The sequence below is a fragment of the Macadamia integrifolia genome, unplaced genomic scaffold (assembly GCF_013358625.1).
Source record: "Macadamia integrifolia cultivar HAES 741 unplaced genomic scaffold, SCU_Mint_v3 scaffold1421, whole genome shotgun sequence".
In the NCBI taxonomy this organism is placed as follows: Eukaryota; Viridiplantae; Streptophyta; class Magnoliopsida; order Proteales; family Proteaceae; genus Macadamia; species Macadamia integrifolia.
The window spans coordinates 97,231-111,820 of record NW_024868197.1 but is presented as its reverse complement, the minus strand read 5'-3'; the positions used below and the strand labels follow the sequence as shown (position 1 = coordinate 111,820).

The window sequence follows — 14,590 nt, the reverse complement described above, 5'->3', positions numbered from 1 at the left end:
ACTTTGAAAAAGGTGGTATTTTCTTCAGCCAAAATGTACCAAACTACAAAAGAATTAGGCTTAGCACCATCATTGGTATAAGAGAAGAATCCAGGAATTCTACCTACCTTGGCACTAACCTGCTTCATCCCAGATCCAAGACAGCTTGCCTTTAGGGTATCGTTAACCGGGTTAATAACAGACTATCTGTCTGGAAATCCAAGCTACTCTCACACGCGGGACGTAAAATCCTCACCCAATCCACTTTATACTCGATTCCATCCTACCTTATGTCGTGCTTCAGGTTTCCTTTGAAAACCTACAAAAACATCGACTCTATCTGCTCAAGATTTTGGCATGGTGGAAATCCCGAGAAAAGTAGAGGAATGCGCCTCATTGCGTGGAACAAGATTTGTCAACCCACCGCCCTTGGTGGTCTCTGGTTAAGAGATGCTAACACCCAGAACAAAGCACTCTTGCTTAAACTAGCCTGTCGTTTTGTCACTGACAAAGAGAAAATTTGGGCAAAAGTGTTGAGGGCGAAATACTGCCAGAACAGATCCATGTTTGATCCAAAGGTCCTCAAACGATGTGGATCATGGATATGGAACAGTATAGTCTCCATGTTACCCACCCTTAAACAATGCATTATATCTAAAATTGGAAACAGAACCAACACTTTTTTCTGGTATGATCCATGGGCAAGCTTGGAATTACCAGGACCAGGTTGCTCACAAGCAATTTTACACCCCATAACCGATGCTGTTAGGGTCAATACTTTTATTGACAACCATTCCTGGAAAGTGGAGGAACTGAAAGACCAAATTCCCCCACATTATTTCAACAATTATCCAAATTCAACCTTCACCTCAAAATGATCGCTGGGTATGTTCGCTAACAACTGATGGATCATTCAACAGAAAAGCAGTTGCAGTTTTCATACAAAAAAACCAAGGCCTACAAGTAAGCATGAGAGACTTTTCATACAGGTGGTGGAAGTTTCTATGGAAACTAAACATACACCCTAAATTCAAAATGTTCATGTGGTGGACATTACAAAATGGAATCCCCACAAGAGAAATAATAGGACAATGGCTACCCATTGATACTTCTTGTATCCTTTGCAACAAAGATATTGAATCTTCTATGCATCTATTCATCAATTGTGAATTTTCACAGCACATCTGGGTAGCAGGACAACTTGGATTAAGGCTCCAGAAACTCATTGATGGAGACGGTAAATTACATGTTTCATCAAAGAAATATCCCTAAATCAGATCTCAGGTGGGTTTTCAATGTTTTTGCTATCACAATTTATTTCATTTGGCAACATCGGAATGAAATTATTGCATCCAAAGGTAGGCCTAACCCAATGAATGTTTTACATAAAATAAATATGTGGTTTTTTTATTTAAATATAATGCCGAGATGTACTAATGAATTATTTGCTATAGATGATCCGGCACCATTGAACAAAAACTTTCCCATTCCTTTTTTGAACTATCCAGTTTTGGTTTCTGCTGGAGCAACTAATAGGTTAACTAACCTCAGCTTCAGGAAGGGCTTTCGGAATTATATTACAGGGTCAGCTTAGGATCATCAGCTCAGATACTGCAACAACTATTCAAGGTGAAATAGTGGAAGCAGAAGGAATTCTAGCAGGATTGAGGACAACGTCTACCAAAGGATGGGAGATCTATGACGTATGGCACACAAACAAGAAGCTAACTAACCTTCTTCCATTCCCTTCCAATGAAGCCTGGCCTCTCCTACATTTTGCCAAATTCCAAGAAATTTCTTCACTCTCAAACAATTTCCTTTCATCTTAAAAGTATTGAAGACTATCCCCTTATGCAATGTATATATTATATGGCATGTAATCCTAATAGACACCAAGACCCTGTTTTTACTCTTTAACTTATCTTAGTTTTTTTATGTTCATCAAAAAAAAATAATAAAGAAAAAGAGAGGCAGACACGGAGCTGGGCACAGCCCCTTTTTCACCAAAATAAATTTCTGAATGTTTTCCTGGATGAAATTTCTGAAGGTTGAGGAAGAGATAACATGAGTATTAAAATTCGAGAGAGAGAGAGAGAGAGAGAGAGAGAGAGAGAGAAATGCGAAAGAGAATTATCTGCACAATTTTGAATATTATCATGAATCGTACGTAAAAAAAAATACCCTATTTAAAGTTCCCCCAATTAAATGGGATCCATAACACGACAATCTCCATTACCCACTACCTAAAATCACTGTAAAGAATACATTAGAAAAAAAGAAAGAAAAGAAGGGTATTAAGACCCAATAGAAAAAGAAATAAAAATGGAGCCAGGGGAGAAGAAAGCTACTAAAAAATAAAAGATATCTTGGGGGTTGCCTTACAGAAGAAACAGTCCAAAGCTTTTCCCATTCTCACATCCATCTGCACGATTGTTCAGGCATCCAAGTCAGATAATTCTGGTATCGCATACCATAACCTTACTCCATCCAACACCTGACTAATAGACAAGGTAATTTGAGATACACCTTGGAGGGCAGGAAAAGGAAAGCTACCCTTTTCCAGCCAAAAAAATAAAGCATCAATTGCTATGTTACAGAATGAAAGAATGTCTTGTGCCCACGAGTAATGCAGGTCCTCCGATGTAAACGTGGGACAGATGGCAAGAGTATCCGAATCCTTTAGCATTACCCACATGGTCAAATTTCCTCTTTTCCTTATTTGAATGACATCAAAATATTGCACTGAAAAACATAGGAACCCATCCCAGTTAAATCTGTCCCATCTCTCAGTTCTGTTCATGCTCCACCATATCACCTTTAAGGCTCCAAGATATGGCAGTTCTTTACAAATTCATTGTTGTAATTAACGTACTTGGTCCAAAAAGGCCGGAGATGCTCAAAGCCAATCTCTAGCCATGGCTTCGACTGGCCATTGTAGTGAATCACCGCTGCATTCTTCACACTCTCAATGCTGGTCTTACTCTGGTAACCCAAACCAAGCAAGTGCCATGAGGGGTCAATTTGGTGAACATGGCCTCTGAATGCAATCAGAGCAGGGGGTAATGTGCCAAGCTTCCACAGAGTCAAGTTTGACTTCAGATTCTGCACAAACAATCAACCCCACTGTTTAAGAAATTGAAATTTCTTAATCATATCAACTTAAGGTATTGAAAGATGAACCCAAATAATATTGGTGAACTCCAAACTCTGACAATGGACTAAGGTTGGCTAGGGTGAGGTAAGTGCAAACTACATTGCTAGAAAACAGATGTTAAGCATCTTAAACTCATCACTTCTACTGACCAACTTTCATAACAGAGAAAACCTGGGTATTTCTCAAACAAATAGGAACTCCCCTTTCCAATATGCCAGCCCATAGCGCACACAAAATGGATTAGGGACTAAGGTTCCAACCACTAGACGACTTGCAGCAAGGACAGTCATAGGAGAATATCAATAGGGAGTTCAAATAGATTTCCAAGAAGAAACACCTCATGCCTAATACTAAATGGCAAGGAAAATGTCTCATTTTATCAAGTTGATCATGCTTAGCTGTTCATTGAAACCCATCACCAGAAAGTAAACGGTTAGCCTTAAACAGTAATACAGGCATTTGACATTTACCTCCTTCAACCAAAAATGATATGTATCTCTGATATCTGTTTTCCTCCATGCACGTAAATCAAAGATGTTCATACCATATGCCCATGGACATTCATCAGGGTTTAAACGCTTTGTAATCAGAGGATGAGAAAAATTGAAATAGTTCTTGAAACGCTTGGACATCACCCACTCGTCTTCACCTTTACAGGTTTCTACTGCCCCATTAACTTTTCCCTTGAGGTCAATCTCCCATAGCCCTGATAGATCACGCTGAATTACCACATCATCATCTAAAAAGACTACTTTGTCGAGGTTCGGAAACAGCTGTTCACAATATATCAGAAACTGTATAAGTAAGAGTTCCCAAGAAAAACTCATATCTACAAAGTAATCATACCACTCAAAATCCTGACATCCTATAAAATTTAAAAAATATTTGGGTCAGCAAAGAAGTACAACAACATAGAAATACCAGGCAAGGAAACCAACAATACCACCTCCACATAGAGAGTGAGAAAGAGAGCCTTTTTTCTGTTAGATAAAAAAGAATAATTGTACCAATATTCCTTTCCTCCTGTTAAATTCTTGCTAAGCCACTCAACTTCTATACCTTCAGTCATCTTCACATATTTTCAACTTCAATCTCTTATACGTTACTTCCAAGATATTAATATTCTAGGTTCACACTCATAGGTTTCATGTATCCATAATGAAAGAAACAAGATTCACACATGTAACTTACCTCTGGCAGGTATATACGAAGATGGTTGAGTAAAGAAATGTACTTTGGACTTCTGGCCTGCAATTTGGAAGCAAATGATCGAGGAGTAGTCTCACTAAGGTTGGCCCCAGCAACATGATTTCCATGGTAGTAATCCCTGATACCATGCTGGCTCTCAATAGCCTCAAGCACAGGTACATTCTCTCTTGTTAACCAGTCAAATTGGTGAACTCCTCTCACCTCAACAATTGCTGGTTGAAGAGGGTTGAGTGCAAACCATGAGTGCATACCAGCATAAGTCTTCTTGTCAGTGATGACATGAAAGACAATCTTCTCGGGTTTGAAAGAGGTTTGGACAGTGGAAGTGACCACAACAGAAGCTGCAAGGATGTTATCAGTCGCTAGGACAAAGTGGTAGTAAGAATTATCAGAAAGCAATGGGAGTAATTCTGGAGATGGCAACTGTTTCCGAGCATGAGCATTGGAGGAGTACTCATCCGTCAAACGCAAAGAGAGACAGTGGAGGCCCTTTGGAATGCCGGTCGCTGCAAAATGCTTGTTCATCAGCTCTGCAAACTTGGACTCCCTAATTTCCCTGTCGAATTTCTCCATCTGCATAGATCAACTTTCTTCAGTTGAAACCTCGAAAAGAAAACTGAAGGCAAAAGTTACAACAATAGCAAAGGTAATGTGGAGGAGGGGGAAGCATCTTTTATTTGAACACCTAATTCGTTGATATATCACACAGGCATAACCGACCCCATTCAGTTGGCATAAGTTTATGATTGTTGTTGTTGTTGTTGTTGTTGTTGTATCACACAGGCATAAAAGCACCAAAACGAGTTAAAGAATGGAAGTAGATTAAAAGAAAATTGAGGAGCAAGGGTAACCAAGTTCAAAGCTTTCAACGACCATATATTATGGAGGATTGGAGCTTTTGTAGATATAAGCCACAGTGGTTTTCCAAAAAGCTAGAATGAAAATAAAATAGACCAGTCGTTCCCATTAATAAAATACAAGCTCTTCCAGTCTAATGTTAATTTTTACTAGCCCAACATGAGATTGGATTACTTGATGAACAAAAACACTGAACTTCTTTATATTGAAATTTATGAACTCAGAACTGTATCAGATTGAAATGAACAGATTCAGAACGGTAGCATTATAAAGGATGTCAGAGAAACACTGGGCATGCAAACGATTGTGGTAACATTTTGAGCCTGTTAAGTCTTGCTTCTCTGGGAACGAATTTCTCCATCTCAAACTTCTTTTAATAAAATTCCAGCAGGTAGACCAGTTCGCTAAATAAGTGTGGCAATGTAAAAAAGAGAATTCATTAGGATATAATCCTCTTCTGAGTTTGATTAGTGATTATAAGAAAGTAAAATAGGAACATGAATAAGGGCTCATGATTAGATTTATATGATGCAAAGCAAGGTTTACTGAGCGTCAAAGTGAATACACACTGATAAAATCACGTATTTTTTGCTTATTTACAAATTAATGAAGGATATGTGAGGTTGGGTAGATGGGTAAGGGTTTCTAATAGTGTTTAACGCATAGTTTTCAAGGTGTCTCAGTCCAAGTGGCCTAGTTGGGGTCTGGGCAACTGTCGTCTTACTGCAAGCCGCGACACTTATTTATGTCAAATATCATTTAAGTAAATGTTTACTCAAGATATTATTCATAAATATTTATAAATAAGCAATTATGCCTTATTTGAATCCAATAAAAATAATTTAAAAATAAAATTCCAAAAGGATAAAATGTCAACCACTAGATCTAATAAGAACAAAAACTAGATTTTTTGTTGTAGGGGTGATTTTCAACTTTCAAATGCTTGGTTTTTTCTCAATTGTAAAAATTTTATAAATCTTATCATAGTAAAACATTGCTAAAAACCAAAAAAGTGAGAAAATAATATTTTACTTTGATGTCCATAATTTTTTTTTCATTCAAGGGATTTTAATAGCATTCGTACACTTTAAAATAAGTTTGACCGAAACATAACTTTGTCATCACAACTTTTTTTTTTTTTTTTTTGTCAAATGTCATCACAACTTATAAGTAATCTTATACTTGTTGGAAAGCTGGTTTTGTACTCTACCTAATACAAAAAGTCTCATGTAAAAATAAAATCATTTAATCAGTCAAACTTATTATAGAACAAGAGCATTTCTCTAAATGTTATTTTTTAACTTGATGTAGCTTAATGTTGATTTTTGAAGACACAAGGTATATGCAGCATACTAAATAATGCTAGAAAAAAAGGAAAATAAAAAATAACAATTGGGCACCTAGGTTCTTAGGTAGGCGCCCCTCCACCGCCTTAGGTCGCCTCGCTGCCTTAACTATGGTTTAATGAGGATTAGATGTCTCTGTCGAAGAGAAAAGAATTAAGTTCTTGTGGGTCCGACGGCCAAAAAGAATAAAGAAGATTGACAGCTTGTTTTAGTGCTATTTTTTAGGAAAGTTTCCTTCCTTGCGTGGGGGTTTTATTAACTAGATATTAGTGAGATCTCGTTAATATCTCTCCTTTTCAAAAAGGCAAGACGGGATGTATGGCGAGTTATAATTGTACAAAAACTCGATCTCGCCTCTCTCACTACTTTTTTGAAGAAAAAATACTAAAGAGCAAGGATTTTGGTGCTTTTGCTTGAGGATCTCTATTCCTACACTCATTGAAGCTTAAACAGTAGAGACTATTACCTCTTAATCCGTATTGGAGTTACTTTAATTTTCAATGTATGTGAATGTGACTCATTAGTCATCAATGTTAATTGTTAACAATTAAGTAATTGTCCATGATGTCTTTTAAATTCTTATGATTATGTAGTGTCATGTGTTGATTGTGGAATGTGAATTATGGAATAGAGCATACCCGCCTAGGGTCCAAAGAGTCGGAGACTACTTACATAGGGTACGAAGCCAAAGTACCATTTTAGGTTTAATTTAAAAAAAAAAAATTGATGTTTCCATTGTGTTTAGAAGGCGTAAAATAGGGTAAATACTAAGTTTCGGGGGCTACAAAAACCAAATGGTCAACGAGACCAACCACCGGGTCAACTGGGAAAAAATACATGATCTTAGCAAGATCTCGCATCTCTCTTTTTTGGATCAGTGAGAGGCGGGGCAAGAGCAAGGTCTTGCACTATTGCAACATATTGGTCACAAGTTCAAAACTTGGAAATAACCTCTTCTGCGAAGCAGGGGTAAGGTTGTGTACACTTGCCCCTCTCAAACCTTGCAGTAGCAGGAGCCTCGTGCACTGGGTTGCTCTATTTTAGTTTCCAATTTTAATTAGATTTACTTCATGTAATAGGAAGTTTCTAATTTTAGGACTCTTTATTTATTAGTTAATTAATTTCTAATCTAGGACAAAAGGGACTTTCTTTCCACGCAAGAAAGAAGCCCCAATTGATGTAACCGATTGGCATTATAAATAAAGGAAGAAGGCTGATCTACAACCAACGATTAAATTTAAAAAAATAAAAATAAGAAAGAAAGAAAGCTTTGTGCTGAAAAATTGTGAGATGCAGTGCTATGAGAGGCAGCTCGGGTGAAATGCCCTAGGGAAGAATGTGAGGCTCGACCCAACCTATCCCCTCCCCCATCTATCTTTTTCTTCCCCTTCTCCTCTACTCTTTTTTTTTTTTTTTTTATTTCTTCGTCTTTAATTTCTGTTACAAGCCCTGTGAAACTATCAAATCTCGATTTCTGGACAGCAAGTTTCCAAGAGATTCTATCAGCTACTTAAATATCGATCCTACTGTAGGGTTTGTTTTGATCTGAACCAGCTCCTACATTAAGTATGCTGCTTCAGAAACAGCACATCAATTTCCATATACATGGATTTGAACAGCAGTAGTGTGACAAACTATATGATTTGGCATGAAATCAGAAAATATAGCTATCTTCCTAGGGTAGATGAATCCTTCTAATATTATTAATGTTATGGATTGCTACACTTCACAAACATAGTAAATCTAATGCAGTTGAACACTGGGTTTAAAATAGCATTCTAGCATTCTATATGATTTGGCATGAAATCAGAAAATAAGCTATCTTCCTTGGGTAGATGAATCCTCTTAATATTATTAATGTTATGGATTGCTACACTTCACAAACATGGTAAATCTAATGCAGTTGAGCATTGAGTTTAAAATATATTCTGATTGGATTCCTTTCTTCCTTCCTTTTAGAGCTAGAACTTAGTTTGGTAGTATTCTTATTTGAGTGAGATTTTATTTCTATTTTTAGATTTAAATGCAAGTTTAATTCCATTTCAGATTAGGAAGGTAGGTTTTTTGAGTCTTTGTAAACCATTGTTGTACAAATTGTATCGTGAGGTACTTGAGAAATCAACAGAAAACTTATGCCAGGGTTGAGAAGAATGAGGCAAAATATGAGAAGTTCATGGATGAGACTCAAGGTACCCTCACTAAGATTATTGAATTTATGTAGAGGTTTGAAACGTGAGTCGACGATGGACTGTCTGCACCACCTCCTATGTTTCATACCCTACATAATGAAGATACACCTCACAGACAACAACGTGATCCTGGCACACTCTAAGATGTTATTCGGCAATTTTCTGATAGAGATTATGGCATCAAAGTTGAGGTTCCAGAATTCAGTGGTGAAAAGGGATTTAAAGAATTCCTTGACTAGCTTACCAAAGTGGAGAGCCAGTCCCCAGAGAATACCACTATTCCTCATTAAGTTTAGGGGAACCGGATAGGAGAGAGAAGGACCTACAATAGGGTTGGAGAGAGAGAGGTGCAGCCGAGTCTATGGGGGCTCCAATTGGGCTGCAAACTTAGTCAATTGTGGGGCCCAGGGAGGGTACAAAAACCCCAAATATGAAGAGCTTCTGACGGCTGGTTATGGAGTTATGTATGTTCTTGATTTTCAGACCTAAGAAAGAGAATCTGAGAGATTTCTTCAAGAACTGTAATAGGGCTGCTTGGGCAGCAACAAGAAGAGGATCGAATGATCCTTGGGTGGTTGTGAATACCCTCTGAAAAGGCTAGGCAGATCAGAGATCAGTTGGGGAAGGAAGAGGAGATCGATCTCTCTCATAATTCCTCCATGGGTGCTGGTCGGTTTTGGCTCTGGGAACTTTGGACAGATCTGAAGTTCTTAACTCTCATAGCAACAGTAAACATAAACAGCAAGCAATGGACGATAAACTGAAGTGAATAAAGTAACAAGAACCAAGAGAATTATGGGTGGGGTGGCTATCATCTCACACATCTCATCCACAGCTATCTCGGTTGTTTAGAAGCAACTGACTGCAATCTTTGTTTATTCAAATCTGCCATTATGAGTACATAGGCTCCTCTATTTAAAAATGGCAGAATAGCAATCATATCATAACTAGGAGCTAGTTTCCAAATAGGACTAGACACTCCTAGCAGGACTTGGACTCATAATAGGACTAGGACTATAACTCCAACGTGGAGTAGGACTAGAACTCCAATGTGGAGTAGGTAACTAACTAGTCATTCATTAATAGGGAAACCTAAACTGACTCAAACTGAAATAACAAAGGAAATAGACTCAAAATAGGACTCTAACTAAACTAATAAATTAAATCCCGTTTTCCTACTTTCTATCATATTTTAGGCCCCATTAAAGTGGCTCGTTACAAAGAAAACCCATGGGATCAAAGGCCCGACACATACATAACCCAACCCAAGGTTTATTCCCAATAAAACAAGCTCATTAAGTGACTTATCTACATCAGACATTCTCTAGGGGTGGCGCTGTAAATTTCTCTTAAGTTTATTGGGTATGCATGTTCATGGTAGGATGTACTGCACTCCAGGTTTGTCAGACAATTTGGACTCATTACCAATTAGGAGGTCAAAAAATAGATTCTGACTGAGAAATTTGTTCCTCCTAATTATAAGAAAGTGATGTTTTAGAAATTGCTTAATTTTCAACAAGGCAACAAAGATGTGGATACCTACACCCTCGAATTCCACAAATTATCTTTAAGGTGCCGACTTGAGGAAATAGACCAGTAACGGGTGATGCGATATATCAATGGGCTAAGTACTGAGATCCAACTCGAATTGGCTAACACTGATTTCAGGTCCGTCGATGTGGCTACAGCTCATGCCAAGACAGCTGAAAAGTAGTCCATTTATTGGAAGAGTATGATCAAGACTCCTTCAGTTTATAGACCTCCACTACGTATGGAGGAAAAGAAACTTGAATCTCACAAAATGGAAGATAAGATGTCAAAATTCAACAAGGATAGTGAGTGGGTGAAGAACATCAAATGCCATAATTGTGGCGAGAAGGTCACTATGCCAATAAGTGCCCTAATAGGATTTGTTCTGTGAATGTAGCAGAGAAGCAACCGACAAAGAAGAATGATGATGTCGATCTTGATTTACATCGTTATTCCTTCGATGCAGATGATATTGACTATGATGATGATGATGATGTCGAAGCTCATTCCGCTAGCCTTACATCCTTCTCAAACAGACTAGTTGACAAGGCTCCTCTTTTCAGAAAAATGGTACTCTCTTGCACGGTGTTATTCCTTGTAAATCCTACTAATATTCATACAACTATTGTACCGAGGCAAAAGCAAACTTCATCTCTGCTGAATTTGCTCGAGCACACAATCTTCCACAGAAGCAACTTTTCAAGAAGATTTACGTGCAAGATCTGGGACCCATGGCTCGAGAAAAAGCCACTGCAGTTGTTCGAGTACATCTACAATTGGCTGTTATAATATCATGTGCCTTGCTTAGTCATCCCATTAGCGCACTGTGAAATTCTTCTAGGTCGACCTTGGCAACGACATGCATGTATTCTCAACGATGGTGCACCGAACACCATCAAGGTGAAGCAAGCAGACATATTTAATGACGTCACATGTGTTATCACACATGCCACGCCGTCAACAGTCTCCTACTCCAGTGACACATCAGCCTACTCCCTCTTCATGGAGTTACGTTTCCGCCATTTTCTTCGAGATACGTGCCACCTTGTCGCCGATCGATTTACAAGGTATCTTGGGAGAACAACCTAACTCGACGAGGTCTAGTTCTTTTAAGACAACGAGAGCTGATGCAGTTGGGTGTTGGGTTTAAAATATATTTTGATTTCATTCCTTTCTTCTTAACTTAGTTTGGTAGTATTCTTATTTGAGTGAGATTTTATTTCTATTTTTAGATTTAGATGCAAGTTTAATTCCATTTCAGAGGAAGGTTGGTATTTTTAGGGCCCGTTTGATAATGTTTCTGCCGTTTCTATTTCAAGAAACGGCAGAAACATAAATTTCCGTTTCTAGAAACAGAAACGGAATTGAAGGTGTTTGATAAGTTATGTTTTTAGAAGTCGATAATAACCAGTGAAAAAATGACCACAGGTCGTTTCCAGAAACGGCGTCAACTTGTTTCGCCTGGGTCGTTTCTTGAACCATAAATAAGTATAAATTTCTATTTCTATTTCTGAAAATAAGTGAAACGAAACAGTTTTATCAAACGCTTTTTGCTCTGTTTCTGCTGTTTCTGGAAACAGAAACGGTAGAAACGCGTTTCTTGAAACGTTATCAAACGGGCCCTTAGTCTTTATATATGGTTGTGTAGTCCATTGTTGACAGATTTTGAAGAAGTAAAATTGATTGAATAGTTTTATGATTTGGAAACCATGGCCGTGAGTACATATTTCTTACTCCCCTAACCTTCTTCTCTTCTTTCCCCTTTCCTTTCTTTCTTCCTTGTTTCCCTGTTCTTTTTCTCTGGTTCCGTTCCAGGCGGTACTTGCAGCCAGTGAAGGTGGTTCGAGCTCCCTCGATTCTGCAGCTTCCAGTCTGAAACTTGGGGCATAAGCTCTCCTCCTTGGGGCAGATCTGAAGCCAGAACTCAGATCTGAGTGTTCTGCCATGTTCAGGTCACAGGATTCTCTTGGAGTTTGTTGCATCTTCTTCTGACCTGAAAGTGGTTGGAAACAAGAGTGTTCTACTCTCAATCTCTATTCCAAAGTGTTGCATCGATTGAAGTTCTGCTGGGTGAGTTCCATCAATTGAAACCAACAAGGTTTCTGCCAATGTGAAGTCATGAGGTTGATAAGCAAGTGTGAACCCCACTTAAGTCCTTGTTTGGTTTATATTTTACCCCTAAGCCCCTATCTCTCTCTACAGTAAAACCCTTGTTTAAAAAACTTTACTACAGTTTAGCCCCTTGACCATATTAATTTCCAGAACTGATCTTTTCTTTTGGGATTAATTCCAGATTTGTCCCCATTCAGTAATTTCACCTTAAAGGGGTTCTAAATTGTACCAGAAATTTAATATTGCCATTGGTTGGCTTAGGTTGCATTATTTGTTCTAAAGTGGGTTCATAAGCGACCCGATTCCAGTTTCGGGATCCGGATCTACATCAAATCATACCCTCTTCAATCAGGAATCAAAAGATTAGATTTAGATAAGATAAATCAAAAGCCAACTCAGAGCTGGTCAGAAACCATGGGTTTCCAATTTAAGGACAGGATGATTGATCAGGCTCATTCCAAGCAACTTATGTGCATTCGCAAGCTTTCCTAAGATGGTAACTTAAACAACCAAAGGTAAACCAGTTGCAACTGAACCATTTTTTCATATTTTTAAATGGAGTCTCTGTTACATATACAAAATATGCAAAAGAAGAGTTGCGGACTCACTTCTAAATTCTAATAGTCTACGGAATGGCATCAACACGAGAGAGAAGAAAGAGAAGAGAGAGAGGGAGAGATTTCATTGTTCTCATAAATATCTATTGAGAATGAAGTTTCTTCTTACAATCCTACCCAATCTCAACAACTGTTTTGAAAACAGCATATGAAACAAAGAAAAAGACCACTCTTAAGTCTGAAAAGGGCTAGCTAGTTTTCTACGATTGACATTGCCTCTAGAGGTTAGAAATTTAAATCAAAAACCATTCCATCAATAACATTTGTGTTTCTGGTAATTGATCAGTAACCTAATTTATTAAACACCAAAAAAAAACAAAAAAAACAAAAAACAAAAAAACAAAAAAAAACAAAAAAACAAATAAACAAAAAACAAAAATACAAAAACAAGAAACAAAAGAGATGTTTAGGTAAACAAAATACCATTGCTTTCAGCTTAATGGCAAAAGTCCTGGCATCATAATGGTTGTTCTTCATATCAGAAACAAGGTGACTGAATGTATCCGGCAGCTTCAGGTCGGCTGGGATTTGCTCAGTGTTAACTTGGTTGAGGATCTTACATAAATCTTTTACTAATTTCTGCATATCAACACCGAAGGATAAAATCAAAATAACAATATGATCAATGTAATTCACCAAAAAGTATGAAAATTCACTCCATCATTATCAAATAATCATAATAAGAGGCAGATATTTACCATTGAACCATCAGCCCTACCAAGAAGCCTTGGACCCAATCGTCTGCCCAAACAATCTGAAGCACAGAGGAAAATTAAAAAATTAAAAGGATGATGATATACCATCATGGAAATAATCAAGCAAAGAATTGGATGCCATTCATCAAAACAGATTCTAGACAAAGACATCCTTTTGGTGAACTCTAAGTTTTACCATGTAAATCAAATAATTTCTAGAAGAAACTCACCCCCTCCCCCCCAAAGCAAATATTTGCAAAGGAATTAATGACAACCAAATAGGCACATAGATACCCAACAAGAGAAAAAGGAAAACAAAATGCGGGAGAAATTAATAAATGGCTCGATTTCAGCAATAACCAAAAGAAGACATAAATAAAGTTATCGAAATCCAACTCACAGATTAGAAATCCCAGAAAAGAAAGTTCTAAGTTAAGAAACTTGCCAACTCACTTGAGGATTAAAGGTAATGATATAGTCCTAAGGGGCACCAAAACTTAAGGATCCACGTCACATAAAACTCGTATGTTCCAGAGTGTTCAAGCAAGGAGGAAGCGGCTCCATTGCAGGCTTTTGCCCCACTTTCATGCCAAGATCAGTTGTTTAATCTGAGCCAGTTTTTTGTTAACTAGAATGAGTACAATATCTCAAATTAATATCATGACTCAGTAGATTACATATCCAGGGGAAATCAAAGGGAGAAAAAAAAAAATATGCACAACCGGGTAACAAAGACTTTTAAGGGCCAAAAGGAAATATAATATATATATATATATATATAAAGCTATTCAATCGAACAGTTCATGCCTAAGCCAATGAATTTGAAATATGAAGGACGAATATATCCAATACAGCAGGAACGAGACTCCAATAAATCAATCAGCCAAAAAAAAAAAAAAAA

The 14,590-nt window shown here is 37.6% G+C and overlaps 1 protein-coding gene across 3 annotated transcripts in view; it reads right to left on the bottom strand.

The window, feature by feature from the left end:
• Nucleotides 1-2,097: 2,097 nt before the first annotated feature.
• The window catches only part of LOC122063682 (probable galacturonosyltransferase 14), a 13,820-nt gene continuing 1,327 nt past the window's right edge, over nucleotides 2,098-14,590 (bottom strand). Inside the window, exons 2-7 of one of the 3 annotated variants that reach the window (XM_042627380.1) lie at nucleotides 14,135-14,297; nucleotides 13,693-13,748; nucleotides 13,418-13,573; nucleotides 4,325-4,915; nucleotides 3,604-3,906; nucleotides 2,098-3,081 (exon numbers count right to left, since the gene is read on the bottom strand). In XM_042627380.1, coding sequence (XP_042483314.1) covers nucleotides 2,797-3,081; nucleotides 3,604-3,906; nucleotides 4,325-4,915; nucleotides 13,418-13,573; nucleotides 13,693-13,695 — 1,338 coding nt within the window. In that variant the 5' untranslated portion in view covers nucleotides 13,696-13,748; nucleotides 14,135-14,297 and the 3' untranslated portion in view covers nucleotides 2,098-2,796. The remainder of the gene's footprint in view (nucleotides 3,082-3,603; nucleotides 3,907-4,324; nucleotides 4,916-13,417; nucleotides 13,574-13,692; nucleotides 13,749-14,134; nucleotides 14,298-14,590) is intronic. The other 2 variants (XM_042627379.1, XM_042627378.1) reach the window with 2 other exon arrangements.